The sequence below is a fragment of the Schistocerca serialis genome, chromosome 2 (assembly GCF_023864345.2).
Source record: "Schistocerca serialis cubense isolate TAMUIC-IGC-003099 chromosome 2, iqSchSeri2.2, whole genome shotgun sequence".
Taxonomy (NCBI): Eukaryota; Metazoa; Arthropoda; class Insecta; order Orthoptera; family Acrididae; genus Schistocerca; species Schistocerca serialis.
In genome coordinates, this window is record NC_064639.1 from 790,025,529 (window position 1) to 790,041,256 (window position 15,728).

The 15,728-nt window shown below is 44.9% G+C and overlaps 1 protein-coding gene across 1 annotated transcript in view; it reads left to right on the top strand.

The window, feature by feature from the left end:
• LOC126456416 (calphotin-like) overlaps positions 1-15,728 on the top strand; it is a 66,180-nt gene that overhangs the window by 37,748 nt on the left and 12,704 nt on the right. Inside the window, exons 3-4 of the mRNA XM_050092168.1 lie at positions 3,513-3,575; positions 6,121-6,816. Of these exons, the coding sequence (XP_049948125.1) occupies positions 3,513-3,575; positions 6,121-6,816 (759 nt within the window). The remainder of the gene's footprint in view (positions 1-3,512; positions 3,576-6,120; positions 6,817-15,728) is intronic.

Consider the following 15,728-nt stretch of genomic DNA (forward strand, 5'->3'; position numbering starts at 1 on the left):
AAGTGTGCTAGCAAATACAAAACCAAAGTTTTTATTTTTACCTTTTTCCTGGAAACAGTACCTCCAAATGATGAAGTGCGGTTTCTTTTTCCACAGGAAGTAGCTAGATTTTTGGTTCACAGTTAATCATAGAGAAACGTTTTTACGAACAGTTTTGCTACGTATTGGAACAGAAAGGAGAGACTTTTCGGTCAGGGGAGAGACAGTTCGTAAAATCCTGAAGATTTTTATCTTGGAGAGAGCTAACCGTCTCACCTCTGAAGTTATCTTATTTCTGTTGTATGTTAATGACACTTCAAGCGAAAATAGCTAATGATTCTGAAAGATGACCCGAGTAATATTGTCAGTCCCAGTACAGACTGTACTAAGCGGAAAGGTCAATATTTAGGGACATGACAGGAACGGTCACTCGAAGAAAAAATTCTAGAAAACGAGGGCTTTAAAATGCGTACCTTAAGATCTATGAGCACTTGTTCATCTTCGCTTCTGTGAAGCACATATATTCTGCTGAACAAGCGTTCATAATTCTTAGGGTAGGGATTTTAGAGACCATATTCAGTACATTTTTTTTCCTGTTTTGATCCATACTACCGTCTCCGAAAATGTAGAAAGCAAAGAGCTTGCAGTAGAAGAGGTTTATTTCACAGTATCGACGACAGAGAAGTGCTCGTAGCTTTTAAGGTACCGATTTTAGAGCCCATGTTCACCAGATTTTTTCTTCGAATGGCCGTTCCTGTCATATCCCTGTGTGTTGAGCATTCCTTCTGGGGCACCAGGTGTATAACAGTAGAAGAAGAAAAATTAAATAATGCCTTTAAGCAATTCCTCATTGCTTTTTGCAAATGAAGTCCCTATCGATTTCTTTAAAGAAAAGCACATAGTCTTTAAAACAGTACTATATTTCGGAAAAATTTCACATTTGCATTGGCGTTATGTACTATGGGAGAATGCGAATCAGCAAAATTTTAATGTACAGGTATGCCTAAAAGATTTAACTGAATGAAGAACGCGTATTACTGGAATGTCTGAGGCACAAGGCATGTAAAGGTGTTATCAAAAAGTAACGGGAAGCGTTTCACTGTACAGTATAGGGAATCAGTATAGAGGCATGGGTATTTGTAGAAAAAATAGCGTTGTTGGTTGGAATACTTGTGCACAGTTTACGAAGTATCTGCAGCAGTATGAGAACCAGTATATCGACAATTCAGACAAATTGTATTTGGTATCAGCACTACAGTATACAACAAGACTCAGCGATTCAGGTGGTAGAGGGTAGAAGTTGGTATAAGGCAGTCGTCTGCGTGTGGTGTTAGTGGGTGATTACTTGCCTTTACTGCATATAGGAAACGCACTAATAGTGACAGTGTGTGTTGTGTACATAAACCACGACTGTGACATGCCAAACAGAAAACGTTCGTCATTTGCAGAAAAATCAAAAATCATTGCTTAAAACTAAATGTAAACTCTAATTGTCAAATCGCAAAGAAATTGATCCATTCAAGTACAGTGATTGATAATTTAGTTATTCTGTGCTGAACGGAAAGTACGGGCAAAGTAGAAAATCATCTGACGCATAGAAATGGTTACTTTTGGACAAAACAAGGGATACAACTTGTTCTTCTCGATTTGTTGCTGATTTACAGTTGCCAGTAACTGCCAGACATGTACGACAAATTTTTTAACATGACAAATATCTGCTCTAACAACCAAGCATAAACATTTTGCTGAAAAACATATCTCAAGGAGTTCGGAATGGGATGAAATGATTGTCAGTGATGAAAAGAAGTTTAATTTAGATGGACTGTGTGGATTTCAGTGAGACTGGCATGAATCCAAGAACAGAACAGCAGGTAAGAATGAGTAGAAATTTTTGTCGTGGAAGAGTTATGATTTTGGCAGCCTTCTGCACTAAAGATAAATCACCCATTGTTTGGCTGAACACTAGAATGAACTCTTAACATGTTCATTGAAGTGCTAGATACAGAACTAGGATCTAGGGAACGAAAGCTAAATGTTTCAACAAGAAAATGCATTTGTATATGACTCTGCTTCGACCAAAAGTGGTTTGAAGATACAGATATACATGTATTTCTCTTGACTGCACGTAGCCCGGATTTGATACACTGGGAAAACCTTTGGCATGTTTATCACAATGGAAGGCAATCTGAGGCTGTATGTGAGCTGCAAAGAGCGATATGAGAAGAGTGGGCGACAGTTTCCCTGCAAGAATTACAAACCGTAACAAAATGCACTGTATGATGACATTGTAATTCTGTCAGAGACAGCAAAGGACTTGGAAGAGCAGTTGATCGGTATGGACAGTGTCTTGGAAGAAGGATATAAGATGAACATCAACACAAGCAAAACGAGGATAATGGAATGTAGTCGAATTAAGTCGGGTGACGCTGAAGGAATTAGATTAGGAAATGGGACACTTAAAGTAGTAAAGGAGTTTTGCTATTTGGGGAGCAAAATAACTGATGATGGTCGAAGTAGAGAGGATATGAAATGCAGACTCTTCTGAAGGTGAGAAATTTGTTAACATCGAGTATAGATTTAAGTATCAGGAAGTCGTTTCTGAAAGTATTTGTATGGAGTGTAGCCATGTATGGAAGTGAAACATGGACGATAAATAATTTGGAAATGAAGAGAATAGAAGCATTCGAAATGTGGTGCTACAGAAGAATGCTGAAGATTAGATGGGTAGATCACATAACCAATGAGGATGTGTTGAATAGAATTGGGGAGAAGAGGAGTTTGTGGCACAACTTGACTAGAAGAAGGGATCGGTTGGTAGGACATGTTCTGAGGCATCAAAGGATCACCAATTTAGTATTGGAGGGCAGCGTAGAGGGTAAAAATCGTAGAGGGAGACCAAGAGATGAATACACTAAGCAGATTCAGGATGATGTAGGCTGCAGTAGATACTGGGAGATGAAGCAGCTTGCACAGGATAGAGTAGCGTGGAGAGCTGCATCAAACCAGTCTCAAGACTGAAACCCACAACAACAACAATAACAAAATCAATGCCGAAAAGAATTTTTGATGTAATTAGGAAACATGGAGATTGGAAAAAGTACTTACTTAACAATGCAGTAACACAGCAGGACAGTCAGTGTGTTTATGGATGGAAATTCATCCGGGAAATGCGAACTTCTTATTTTGTTACTCATGATACGAAAGAATCTATGTAAATATATATTGATTGTATATGTCTTATATCTATCTACTACTTTCATAATAAATTCGATACGTCTTTTTCAGACAGTGTTAACTACTTTTGTTGGAATCCTCCCTTTAAACTGACTTCCACTGCTGTAGCTGCATCGAAGCCTGCAGATGCTGAAGTGAGTATTGCAACCACAATGGGCGTGTTACGACCATAAGGCGCACTAGCTGGTCGTCCTCTGAAGTTATGGCACAGGCGGCTGTGTACCGTGGCAGGTGCCTGATGGAAAATTTAAGGAGGCAGGCTACTCGGCCATCTGTTCGAGCGGTGCGCGCTATAAAAGCCAGCCGTCGAGGACACAGCAGCAGAGTTCGTCGAGCGTCTGGACAACGACATGGCTTGCAAGGTAGGCCAGCGCATCAGTGGCTCTGCAAATCCATCTTCTGTGGTTCGAAAACTTAAGTGCTGTGTGATACACTAAACCGAGGAAGCAGCGGCGGTACTTCTCACTGTTTACAGTGACTGTTAATTTTTAATCATGCGGTTGGCATCCATTAGCATCAATACGTGTCCGTAACCGTCTAACGTGCTTGGGCCGACTATATTAGTGCGCATACGCCAACACTTAGGTCATTATTCATGGAAACTCAAATGGCATATTAGTGCTTCATTTTCCATCACTAGTGCCGCTAGAGCCAAATCAAATATTTTTGAATTTTTAGTCCTCGCATGTTTGGAAGTGAAAGCTAGAGGAAAACAACTTAGATAGTTCTCTGGTGCTCGTACGCTGTTGTATCGAAAAGGAGCCGTATGCGGTGTCACTTTACATTTCACAATTATGTCTATGTCTGTGTCAGTCAGTGTTCAAAATGTATGGTGATTTGCATTTGAAGTTCAAGGAGATTACAGTCTTTATTATACATTTACCTGTAAATCGCAATCTGTCCCACTGCCTCTCTTGGACAGGTCAGAAATAGTCTGTGAATTGTATCAGCTCTTGTATCTTCCACGTTACTGAGCAATGATTTCTTAGAATCTAGACTTCTCTTGCACACAGTAAGTCTACCTTTACATACTAGATGGTTTAAATGGCTCTGCGCCCTATGGGACTTAACTTATGACGTCATCAGTCCCACAGAACTTCGAACTACTTAAACCTAACTAACCTAAGGACATCACACACATCCTGCCCGAGGCAGGATTCGAACCTGCGACCGTAGAGGTTGCGCGGTTGCAGACTGTAGCGCCTAGCGCCGCTCGGCCACCTAGCTGGCTTACATACTAGATTCCTTACCTATCTCCATATAATTGCTTCTCTACCGCTCTGTTCGTTCATGCTCTCGCCTTAGAATGGTATAAGCTATTTTAAACAATCACATCTGTCAACATTTGGGTCTCTGAATGATTTCTTGATATTGCCCGTGATTTGTAACCCACTGTTTCTCTTTTACAATCAAGAAGACAACGACTAAAACTGCATAGTAGAGGACGAAAAACAGCAAAGAATTTTCAAACTTATGTGCAATATTGTCATACTAACGACCGTTCGAGACCGCACTACAGGTTCAATTAAAAAACTACCTCTGATGCACACAAGGATAGGGCGTCGCTTAGTGTGCCCGTTAATATTGAACCGTCCAACCAGCGTACGGGTAGAAATACTGATCCTATACTTGAAGGATCGAATCTACAACTTACGTTACTTTGCTATAGCGCAGCAGTGTCGCTGGCGGAGATGCCACATGGTCTAGCAGGTCAAATAGACTCTTGGAGATCGTTTGGCGGGAAGGAGTGACTCAGTCGAGCTAGAACATACTTGCAGGGCGGATCTCAAATGCCCGCGCTTTCCGTGATCTCGTAGAAAAGTTTCGGGACTTCGTAGAAAAGTTAAGTATCTGATGGAAAGGTTATACTCAATCGCATCAGAGCCATCACGCGAGTAGGACACTTATGTGTGTGAGAAATTTGGGAATTTTGAAGCTCAGGATTAAATTCGTGTCGGACAATCGAACAGTAATGAAGCAGCGATGGTAAACTCATATAAGCTGGTGATAGATGTGGCTGTAATTGTAGTGTGAGTGCGATCAGAACAAGTAGGGACTTGATACTTGAATTTAAATTGGAACTGTGTCATACAAAAGTGTTAGCATAATACAACCTCTTTATTATTGCGGCAATTTGGAAGCGAATGAATCATAGAAGAATGTGGAAGAATATATAGGGCATGTGGTGTAGGCTCTCTGTCAGAACTTCAGTTACCGGCGCATGTTAGGAGTACGTTCGCCCTCAAAAACTGGCTACTTATGATTGCCCGATTCCTAACTTTGTAACCAGCCTCACTATAGTAAGGAATGACCAAACATAAATCGATAAACAGTATGTGGGCGGATTACAGCTGTTATAATACACCCCTACCTTAACAGTACATGTAGAGTCATTACTTCGACTGAGGGAGAACTATGCGACATGAAACAGTATTCTTAATGGGTGGACACTGGGTGCATCCTACTGTTGATGGATGTGGGGAAACTCTCTGGAGCTGGCACATATTTTCAATAATGGTATATCTCCATGTCTCAACCATAAACATAGATATCGTATCATAACAACCATAGCCAACTACTTTCTTCATAGGTTGACCTATGTGAAGTATGACAGGGCCACTTGCTGATAAGTTGTTTTTTCACAATTTCTGAACATATGGGAGGGCCTGTTGCTTTTACAACTACACTTGTCGCTCTTGAGATGGGCTTCACTTTTCACCCTTTCACGCAAACGATCGTCACACTTGCCAAAAACAATAGTTTTAGACTTTAATTACGATTTGAAAGAAAATTTGAAGATCTTACTTCAGTAAAATGCAATGGATGTATGATATCACTTAGAATAAACAGCAATGTCCTCTACAAGCGGATTAAGTAGCATACACCAACTGCCAAATTACTGTGCAGGTGATCATCTTCGCGGCGGTGGTGGCTGTGGCCCGCGCCATCTACCTGGACGCTCCCGCGGTGTACGCCCCGTACGCCGCCCGCGCTTACGCCGCCCCCGCTTACGCCGCCGCCCCCGCCGTCGTCGCCGCCCCCGCCGTCCGCGCTGCCCCTGTGGCCGTGGCCGCCCCCGCCGTGAGAGCCGCCGCAGTGCCGGTAGCTGCCGCCGCCCCCGCAGCCGTGGCCGCCGCCGAGTACGACCCGCACCCGCAGTACAGCTACGGCTACAGCGTGTCCGACGCGCTGACCGGCGACTCCAAGAGCCACCAGGAGAGCCGCGACGGAGACGTCGTCCAGGGCAGCTACAGCCTGGTCGAGCCCGACGGCTCCGTGCGCACCGTCGACTACACCGCAGACCCCGTCAACGGCTTCAACGCCGTCGTGCACAAGGAGGGCGGAGTCCACCCGCCAGTCGCCGCCCCCGCACCCGCTCCCGTCGCCGTGGTCGCCCCCACCGTAGCAAGGGCTGCCATTGCCGCCCCCGCCGTGGCAACCGCCCCTGTGGTTAGGACCGCCGTCGCTGCCCCCGCCATCGCAGCAGCCCCCATCGCCAGGCCAGCCATCGCAGCCCCCGCCTACGCCACCTACGCCGCCGCCCCCTTCGCCAGGGCTGCATACGCTGCTCCTATCTACCCCTATGCTAGAACTTACCTCGGCTAAATCATTTTATGGCTATCAATCACATATTGCAGCTGCTTCTGTGGAAATCTGCTGGCCATCTCTGTATTTATGTCGTGTAAATAAAGGCGTTGACTCATATTTTACTTGTGTACAGCATTGGTAATTGTCCTCAGTCCTATTCACAAACTCCTTTACCAGTGACCAGCTTACGTCTGTTTTATAGTCATGTTAGTAACCAGAATATATATTATACCACACAATGCGAAGTGGTTTCAGGTTTAAAACGTCAATATCCTTTGTCAAATGTGAAACCACTCTCCTTCTGGAAGGTCAGCGATCTGTTTGTGTAAACGATGTGGCAACGGTGGAGACGGGAAACAGCGGTTCAGTTTTCTCTCACCACTTCTTCAGTACCATGCTATGGCAGCCGAATATAATGGTTGTGTTACCTACCATAAAACGTTTAAAATTTGAATCTCGTCTTTTACAGTAGGTACATTGGTCAATATTTTATAATCCAACTATGCTTGGTACCTAATCCGAAATAGAACTATCTCTTACTGTCAGTATTTATATTGCATGTTACCGGGGACCTAGAAACGACCGAGAGGCTGCGTACCCGCCGCAGCCGCAGTGGTCCACAACCCCACGACGACTACCGCAGTCCACTTCACCCCTCCGCCGCCCCCCACCGAACCCAGGGTTATTGTGCGGTTCGGTCTTCGGTGGCCCCCCCAGAGAACGTCTCACACCAGACGAATGTAACCCCTATGTTTGCGTGGTAGGGTAATGGTGGTGTACGCGTACGTGGAGAACTTGTTTGCGCAGCAATCGCCGACATAGTGTAGCTGAGGCGGAATAAGGGGAACCCGCATTCGTCGAGGCAAATGGAAAACCGCCTAAAAACCATCCACAGACTGGCCGGTTCACCGGACCTCGACACAAACCCGCCGGGCGGATTCGTGCCGGGGTCAAGGCGCTTCTTCCCGCCCGGAAAGCCGTGCGTTAGACCGCACGGCCAACCGGCCGAGCATTATCAGTATTTACTCATAACAATAAAGATATTGCACAATAAAAAAATCCGATGCAGTTACAGCCACAGCAGCAGCATATATTTTACAATTTACAAATGGAATGAACCGTTATTTCCACTGGCGAGAATACACGACACTGAATGTTATATCATATGAGTGTCAATATGGAAAGTGTCTCGAAAAAGTAATGAGACTGTGAAACGTTCTGTTCATTTTTCCTCGGAGCTTCTGTGGCGTCACGCGAATACCTATACGCAACGGCATCTAGAATCTACACACTCATACCTACACTGCTCTGCAAAATTTAAGTATTTATTGGATAAAGTACCATAACATATCAACTATTCGTTAAAAATGACTGAAAGCGCGAGAGAATGTTGCCAGAGGTCTCCCAGTCGTGCACAGAAAGCTGGACGTCACGTGGCATGACGTTATGGTTACTATAGCGCCAAATGGCGCAACGCGAGGCAGATGAAGAAGTCGGAAAAGACAGCATGTGTCAATCAGTGAGAAGTTTCGACGCACTGCGGTGGTGTTCTCCGTTACAACCTGGTCCGGAGACAACATTTGGATGACTTCGCAAGGGGAAACATCAGCGGATAACTGGAAAAAGGACGAAGGTTAGCGTAGGACTTTGGTATTGCTCACAGAATTTTTCCACATCCATGGCAGGCGTTAAGAACCACAGGCACTACTGCCCGAGATGTGATCGACCACAATAAACTACACTGGCATATGACCACAACATTGTGCAACAGGCAAGACGGGATCTACGTCAAACAGAGGGTGCAATTGCAACCACATTTAACAAGATTGCAAGATACGCAATCCCACGCTCCAAAGTGACAAGCAGCTGCACGGGTATGGTCTCTTTGCCTGGTGACCAGTGCACTGTGTCCCGTGGACGCCCGTACATTAGCGGCACCGTTTGCAAATGGTGCCAACATCATAGGCTCTGAACCAATGAGGAGTAGAGTCGTGTCTTCTTCTCGGATGAGAGCAGATTGTCTGAGTTGTGATTCTCGAAGTACCCTCGTATGGCGAGAGGTGGGAACACATAAGGTATCCAGATTCATTTTCGAACATGATCCATGATCGCTTTGACGGTCTAGGTTAAACAGTATGGAGATACATAATGTTGCAGAGACGTACTGATCTCCAAATCTATTAACAAGGAACATTCATCGGTCAACGCTGTTATAATACTGTACTGCTTTCCCACAAGTGTCTTCTGAGTGGTACATTTGGCCCTGACTTCTTGTTATGGGCGACAATGCGCGACGATATCGAATTGTGCAGGTGAAGAAGCTCTTAGAACGAGACGATATTTGGCGAATGGACAGGCCTGATCGTTCCCCGGACTTAAATCCCACCGAGAAGTTGGGGAGCCGTATTGCAGAACGTCCACATGCACTATGAACCATCCATCAGTTGTCAACCGCACTGGTGACATAACACAACACCCCACAATAAGAACTCCTTACCAGCCTTGTGTCCGACAAGGGAGCACATTGCAGAACATGCACTGCCATCCGTGATGATCATGCACCTTATTAAGAACCATGTATCAGGGGGCCACCATGAGAACCATGTCTCTGGGAGCCATCATAAACCGCAATGACCAGTGTAGTTACCGTCTTTAAATAAAAGTGGCATTTCTGTTTGTCTCACTGCGTATTTCTTTTGGCTACATTCCGTGCTATACTGCAGCAGTTCTTTCTGTGCATGGCACAAGTTTCATTGAGATGTGTCACACTTCATTTGAGACATCATGTGAAAGTTACTTCCGTCCTTAAGTTTTGACCCCCTACGTACGAGTATGTGCAGCGCGCAGGACAAGTTATGCCATGTACTACTCCACTGATTTAAGCGGAAAAAATTATCGGTGGACTTGCATTCATTCTCTGTACTACTATACCATTATAACCAATTTAAAAAAGGGTCGCCAAACTCGTTTTGACGCACGAGAAGTGTGACACTTCTCAATACTCCAACGTCAATAATTGAAGCCCTAGAGCTGTCTAACAGCTCTAAGGAAGATTCCGAAATCCGACCACTGGAATGGAATGCTGTATGTATATCGCTATCAGGTCATAAACCTACTCCAGCTGAGTCGTAGCAACTTCTGCTCGCTAATTCCACAAAAAAGTCCGTAAAATACAATTTAAAGGCAATTGGGAAAAATCTGTAGTGGCACCACAGTATAAGATAGGAAAGTTAGATTCGGTGCAACATTTCTGAGCACACAAGTTACAGCCAGGTGCGGGCCTGTTGACAGTAAGTTACACTGACCAGCGATTGTGAAGCAGAATGGAGGCCACAGGGCCGTCAAACCACTGAAAAAGAGTAAACACAGCAGTTTGCATGTCGCGAGTTACAGGCAGAAGGGGCCCACTGGTGCAACACAGGTTTCGTGAGTACGTGACTCGAAGTGGTGCGTTAGCAAAACAGAGGTGCACAGCTGCGTATAAATAGGTGCTGGTTTTCTAACAAGGCATTCAAGTGTGACAGCTCTCCTGGATGGCGGGGCGTGTCTCACCACCGGCTACACGCTGCAGCAGATGGGGCGCCAGCATTCCAGTCCCTGGTGGGTCGCTGCTTCAGCCCTCTGAGGCTGACGCAGGGTCCGTAGCCAGTCAGCGACAGGCCACTCCACTGCTCGCTACTGCGGGCAGACTTGTTGGCTCCCAACCTGCACTGGAGACATCCAGGGCGAGGGCCGCAGATTCGGACCCTGGATCATGGGCACTTGTTGTCGCCCGTAATCTGAACCATGACGGCAAAGAAGCGTGCAGTGAACCAGTTGCGGCTCCCAGCGAGCGGCGCTGAGGCAGCAGGGGCGAAGACCGCTGAGTCGACTGTTGGCACATCCTGACGTCGAGGATGTACAAGGCGACACACAGCAGTGTGTGCATGGGTCGCTGAGGCAGTCATTCCATGCCAAGCCGTTTTGGAGTCAGCAAAGTTGTGTCCTCAGCATTGCGGGACCCGCTAACACAGAGAGAGGGGAAAGTGGCACTGTAGTTGGAAACAATAAATCACTTGGAAACCTCTGACAAGTTTTAATATGGAGCCTTCTACCTCTTCCCACTACATTTGGTGCTGCTGTTACATTCGGTGGCAGAAGTTGCCACTACAAATCACACAAAAACATCGTGCTCAAATTGCTATGGAAACGAATATGGTTTCTTCAACTAAAGTGCATCTTGCTCACTGAACAGCTCGGTCCAGCTAGTTGTTTGGCTTCTCAACATAGCTCAAGGACTCCGTCTACTGAGCATGAACTCATTCCCTAAACAGCAGCACTTACCTATAAAAAACTGATACGACTCATCCACAAATTCACGCCTGCGTGCGCGAACGCATTCTCGGATTTTCACAGGTTTTGAAACTGCAAGAAATAGCTTGATTGATCATAAAGAATCAGCACTTCCTCAGTTCAGAAGTACAACAGCAAAACACCAGCATCTCCTGCAGGTTTCACGTCTTATACTCGTACATTAGACGAGGGCTGCCAGTCGTTTCCCCGATTTCGCAACCTACAGTCTGCTTCACAAAACTGCTATGATCTTCAGGGCTTTCTGTTGTGGACCAACGTTAGTGAATTCCTACTCCCGCTGATAGATCGTCGCTAGAATGTTCTACTTCCTGCCAAGACCTTCAGAAGTTATTTCCACCAGGCGCTGGAAAACTTCGGTCGTCAAGAAAAATTACTCGCTCTTGAAATCAGCCTAGCATTCCCACACTCTACCCTTTTCGATCAGGGAAAGACCAGCACATCATCCCCAACCTGAAGGAAGCCTCCTTTCCCTGGGTACCGATAACCATCTCCACTGTAGCCGTTAACGAATACTACGAACAGAGGCTGGAAATGATTTGCTACAATTGTGCAACCGTCACCGTCGTTATCACGCTATTTTTGCGGACAGTTAGATTTAGTTTTCCCCTTGACTCAGTATAAGTTAAAAGGAGACTGTTCCATTTGCCATATCAATTTTCAGGTAGTTTGGCCATAAATGTGAATGAAATTGCGAATCTAATAAATGTACCTAACATCTGTCATATCGATATAACCAAATTCTTTGTAAGTCTGTTCTTGGGGTCATAGATCTTGGTCAGAGAGGTTAGTTTTACTTTGTCGGAGTAGCAGTTAGTGTGCGCCAGACAGTCTGGCTATGTACTTGCTTTGAGAAGGATGGAAGCTGACCTGCTGTGTAGTGGAGGCGGCATTATTTGAAAAGCATTTTGCATTAATTTACTCTGAGGAAAAATTTTGTGGAAATGAGATGATATGAACGCAAGAACGTCAGAAGGGAAGTTTTCTAAGATAATCCAGCTTTTTTTTATATATTCGTAATTGTGTAGTTTCTTGTTGTTAGAGCATTGCGTATGGTTAAAGTTTACTGTAAAAAGTTTTATAGTGAAGCACACGGATTTGTCTTATAATTGAAATACGTGTCAAGGAAAGTAATTTTATACAGGAAAACAATTAAGATAGATTTTTGCTAACGGTTCTAGTTGTGAGAACTTCATGAAAGGGTGAATTCTTGTTAAGGGAGCATAGTTATACTTGGAGTCTTTGTAATCATTTATCAGTCGTTAAGTTTATTTCCTCGTTCTTCAGTCTTTACCTTTATCAGTGTGTTTGTATACTCGCACTGTACGTCGAAAGTTGTGTGCTGTAGAAGCATTTTTTGAAAATTGATAAGATACCACTTGCATTGCACTTCACAAGTACGGTAAATATAATTTTATTTTTGACAGTTTCATTATTATCTTAATAGTAACAGCTTCCAGAACAGACGATTTTTCGAGCGTTCCTTGCGCAAACGTAGGACAACAAATTTAAATGCCAAAATTCACGTCCACCGTAAGGTGCAGTGATTGTCGGAATGTACACTCCTGGAAATTGAAATAAGAACACCGTGAATTCATTGTCCCAGGAAGGGGAAACTTTATTGAGACATTCCTGGGGTCAGATACATCACATGATCACACTGACAGAACCACAGGCACATAGACACAGGCAACAGAGCATGCACAATGTCGGCACTAGTACAGTGTATATCCACCTTTCGCAGCAATGCAGGCTGCTATTCTCCCATGGAGACGATCGTAGAGATGCTGGATGTAGTCCTGTGGAACGGCTTGCCATGCCATTTCCACCTGGCGCCTCAGTTGGACCAGCGTTCGTGCTGGACGTGCAGACCGCGTGAGACGACGCTTCATCCAGTCCCAAACATGCTCAATGGGGGACAGATCCGGAGATCTTGCTGTCCAGGGTAGTTGACTTACACCTTCTAGAGCACGTTGGGTGGCATGGGATACATGCGGACGTGCATTGTCCTGTTGGAACAGCAAGTTCCCTTGCCGGTCTAGGAATGGTAGAACGATGGGTTCGATGACGGTTTGGATGTACCGTGCACTATTCAGTGTCCCCTCGACGATCACCAGTGGTGTACGGCCAGTGTAGGAGATCGCTCCCCACACCATGATGCCGGGTGTTGGCCCTGTGTGCCTCGGTCGTATGCAGTCCTGATTGTGGCGCTCACCTGCACGGCGCCAAACACGCATACGACCATCATTGGCACCAAGGCAGAAGCGACTCTCATCGCTGAAGACGACACGTCTCCATTCGTCCCTACATTCACGCCTGTCGCGACACCACTGGAGGCGGGCTGCACGATGTTGGGGCGTGAGCGGAAGACGGCCTAACGGTGTGCGGGACCGTAGCCCAGCTTCATGGAGACGGTTGCGAATGGTCCTCGCCGATACCCCAGGAGCAACAGTGTCCCTAATTTGCTGGGAAGTGGCGGTGCGGTCCCCTACGGCACTGCGTAGGATCCTACGGTCTTGGCGTGCATCCATGCGTCGCTGCGGTCCGGTCCCAGGTCGACGGGCACGTGCACCTTCCGCCGACCACTGGCGACAACATCGATGTACTGTGGAGACCTCACGCCCCACGTGTTGAGCAATTCGGCGGTACGTCCACCCGGCCTCCCGCATGCCCACTATACGCCCTCGCTCAAAGTCCGTCAACTGCACATACGGTTCACGTCCACGCTGTCGCGGCATGCTACCAGTGTTAAAGACTGCGATGGAGCTCCGTATGCCACGGCAAACTGGCTGACACTGACGGCGGCGGTGCACAAATGGTGCGCAGCTAGCGCCATTCGACGGCCAACACCGCGGTTCCTGGTGTGTCCGCTGTGCCGTGCGTGTGATCATTGCTTGTACAGCCCTCTCGCAGTGTCCGGAGCAAGTATGGTGGGTCTGACACACCGGTGTCAATGTGTTCTTTTTTCCATTTCCAGGAGTGTATTTGTGAAACTATCAGTTCAGAGACTTTATATAAGTAAAAGATTTCAGAAAAGTGCTGTCTTGTAAGTTTTCATGCAGTTTATCATAAAATCAAACAATATAGAAAATTTTCTGGAGAAGAGTTAAAGTTTGCTTGTGCAGGAATATATTTTTGTGTATTTTCTGCAATTCTGAATACTGGCTTGTAACAAGTATTTTGTAGAGTGTAGTGCAACTGAGAGACTTTCATTTTTAGGCATTTGAGGTGTTATATCGTACTTAGAGTAAGTGACTTTGCCATTGATCTTTGCCATTGGTAATGATATACGCCATTTAAAGTAATCTTGTCTATTGAATCTTGAAGTGTTATGTGGTCAGGGAGACGGTGATGTTTTATGGCAGGTACTACTTCGCTTTCTTTATTGTAGTGTAGGTATTTCTTTGATATTCTCATAAGCTTGGATTTGCATCTGTTCAGTGAATTCTGTCAGTCGTATTTTTCTGTTTTCATTAACATTCATAGGAAGTGATTGTAGTTAGTATAAGTATGGTAGTGATCTTGGTTATTCATAATGCTGCAATATGTAGTATATGTGGTTACAGCATTCTTGCCAGACAGATACATGGGTGTAACTAGAAAACTGGATACAAATCTTTCATTTATGTGATGTGCTTTAAGATCAGGATGGATACGTAACATGGACAATTGCTACCAGAATTATCATTAACTATTTATTTGTTTAAGCAACTGATTGAAATTAGACCATAACTTTACTGAGAAGCGTTACACATTAGGGGATAACCATTTCTACTGATTGTATATCACATAAGCATTTTGGATAAGGCACATGCAGATGGAATTATATGTTTTTCTGGACAAATCATTATGGTATTAAGATGTATATAAATAGTTATCTACTTCCTTTGTAAATTCGGTTCATGTATTCTGGGTGCACATGGGAGACAATCTTGATTAATATGCACACTCAGTACTTAATGGACAGAGTATGCTGGATGGCTTCATGCAATTAACTATGGCACTATGTTGAGTATCACAAGATTTCACAGCTTATGAAAGATGGATCAATGGAATTCTACTCATTATGGCAATTCTACTGCAATGATTATTGCTCTTCAAATTCTGAACTGTCAGTGGAGGTTGTGACAAGACACTTAATTTTCCCTGGGTCTTCCAGATAAGACCTTCAAATTTTGGGTTGTCAAAGGAGGCTGTAACAAGACCTTTCATCCTCCCTGAGCCTGCCTGGATAACATTACAAGAGATGCAGCATGCAACAAACAATTCCCATCTACAGACATAGCGAGTTGCTGCAGACTCTAACATGCTCTGAGCTCAACCCACCAATTAAGTCCACCAGCAGATTCCAAAGCCAGTAGGCTTGATGTTTCAATCAGATCCTTCTCCAAAAATGTACAGGAGTCTTCAGGATACACTGTCAAATCTAGCAATGTGAAAGTGCAAACAGACATCTCAATCAAAAACTGATAAACATTGCACGCTGCAATATCCCTAAACTCATGAGCAATATCTGAGTGAGCAGGTGAGACTAACTTCACTTTGTCTATCGCTCTTGAGTTTCCTATTTCAAGTTT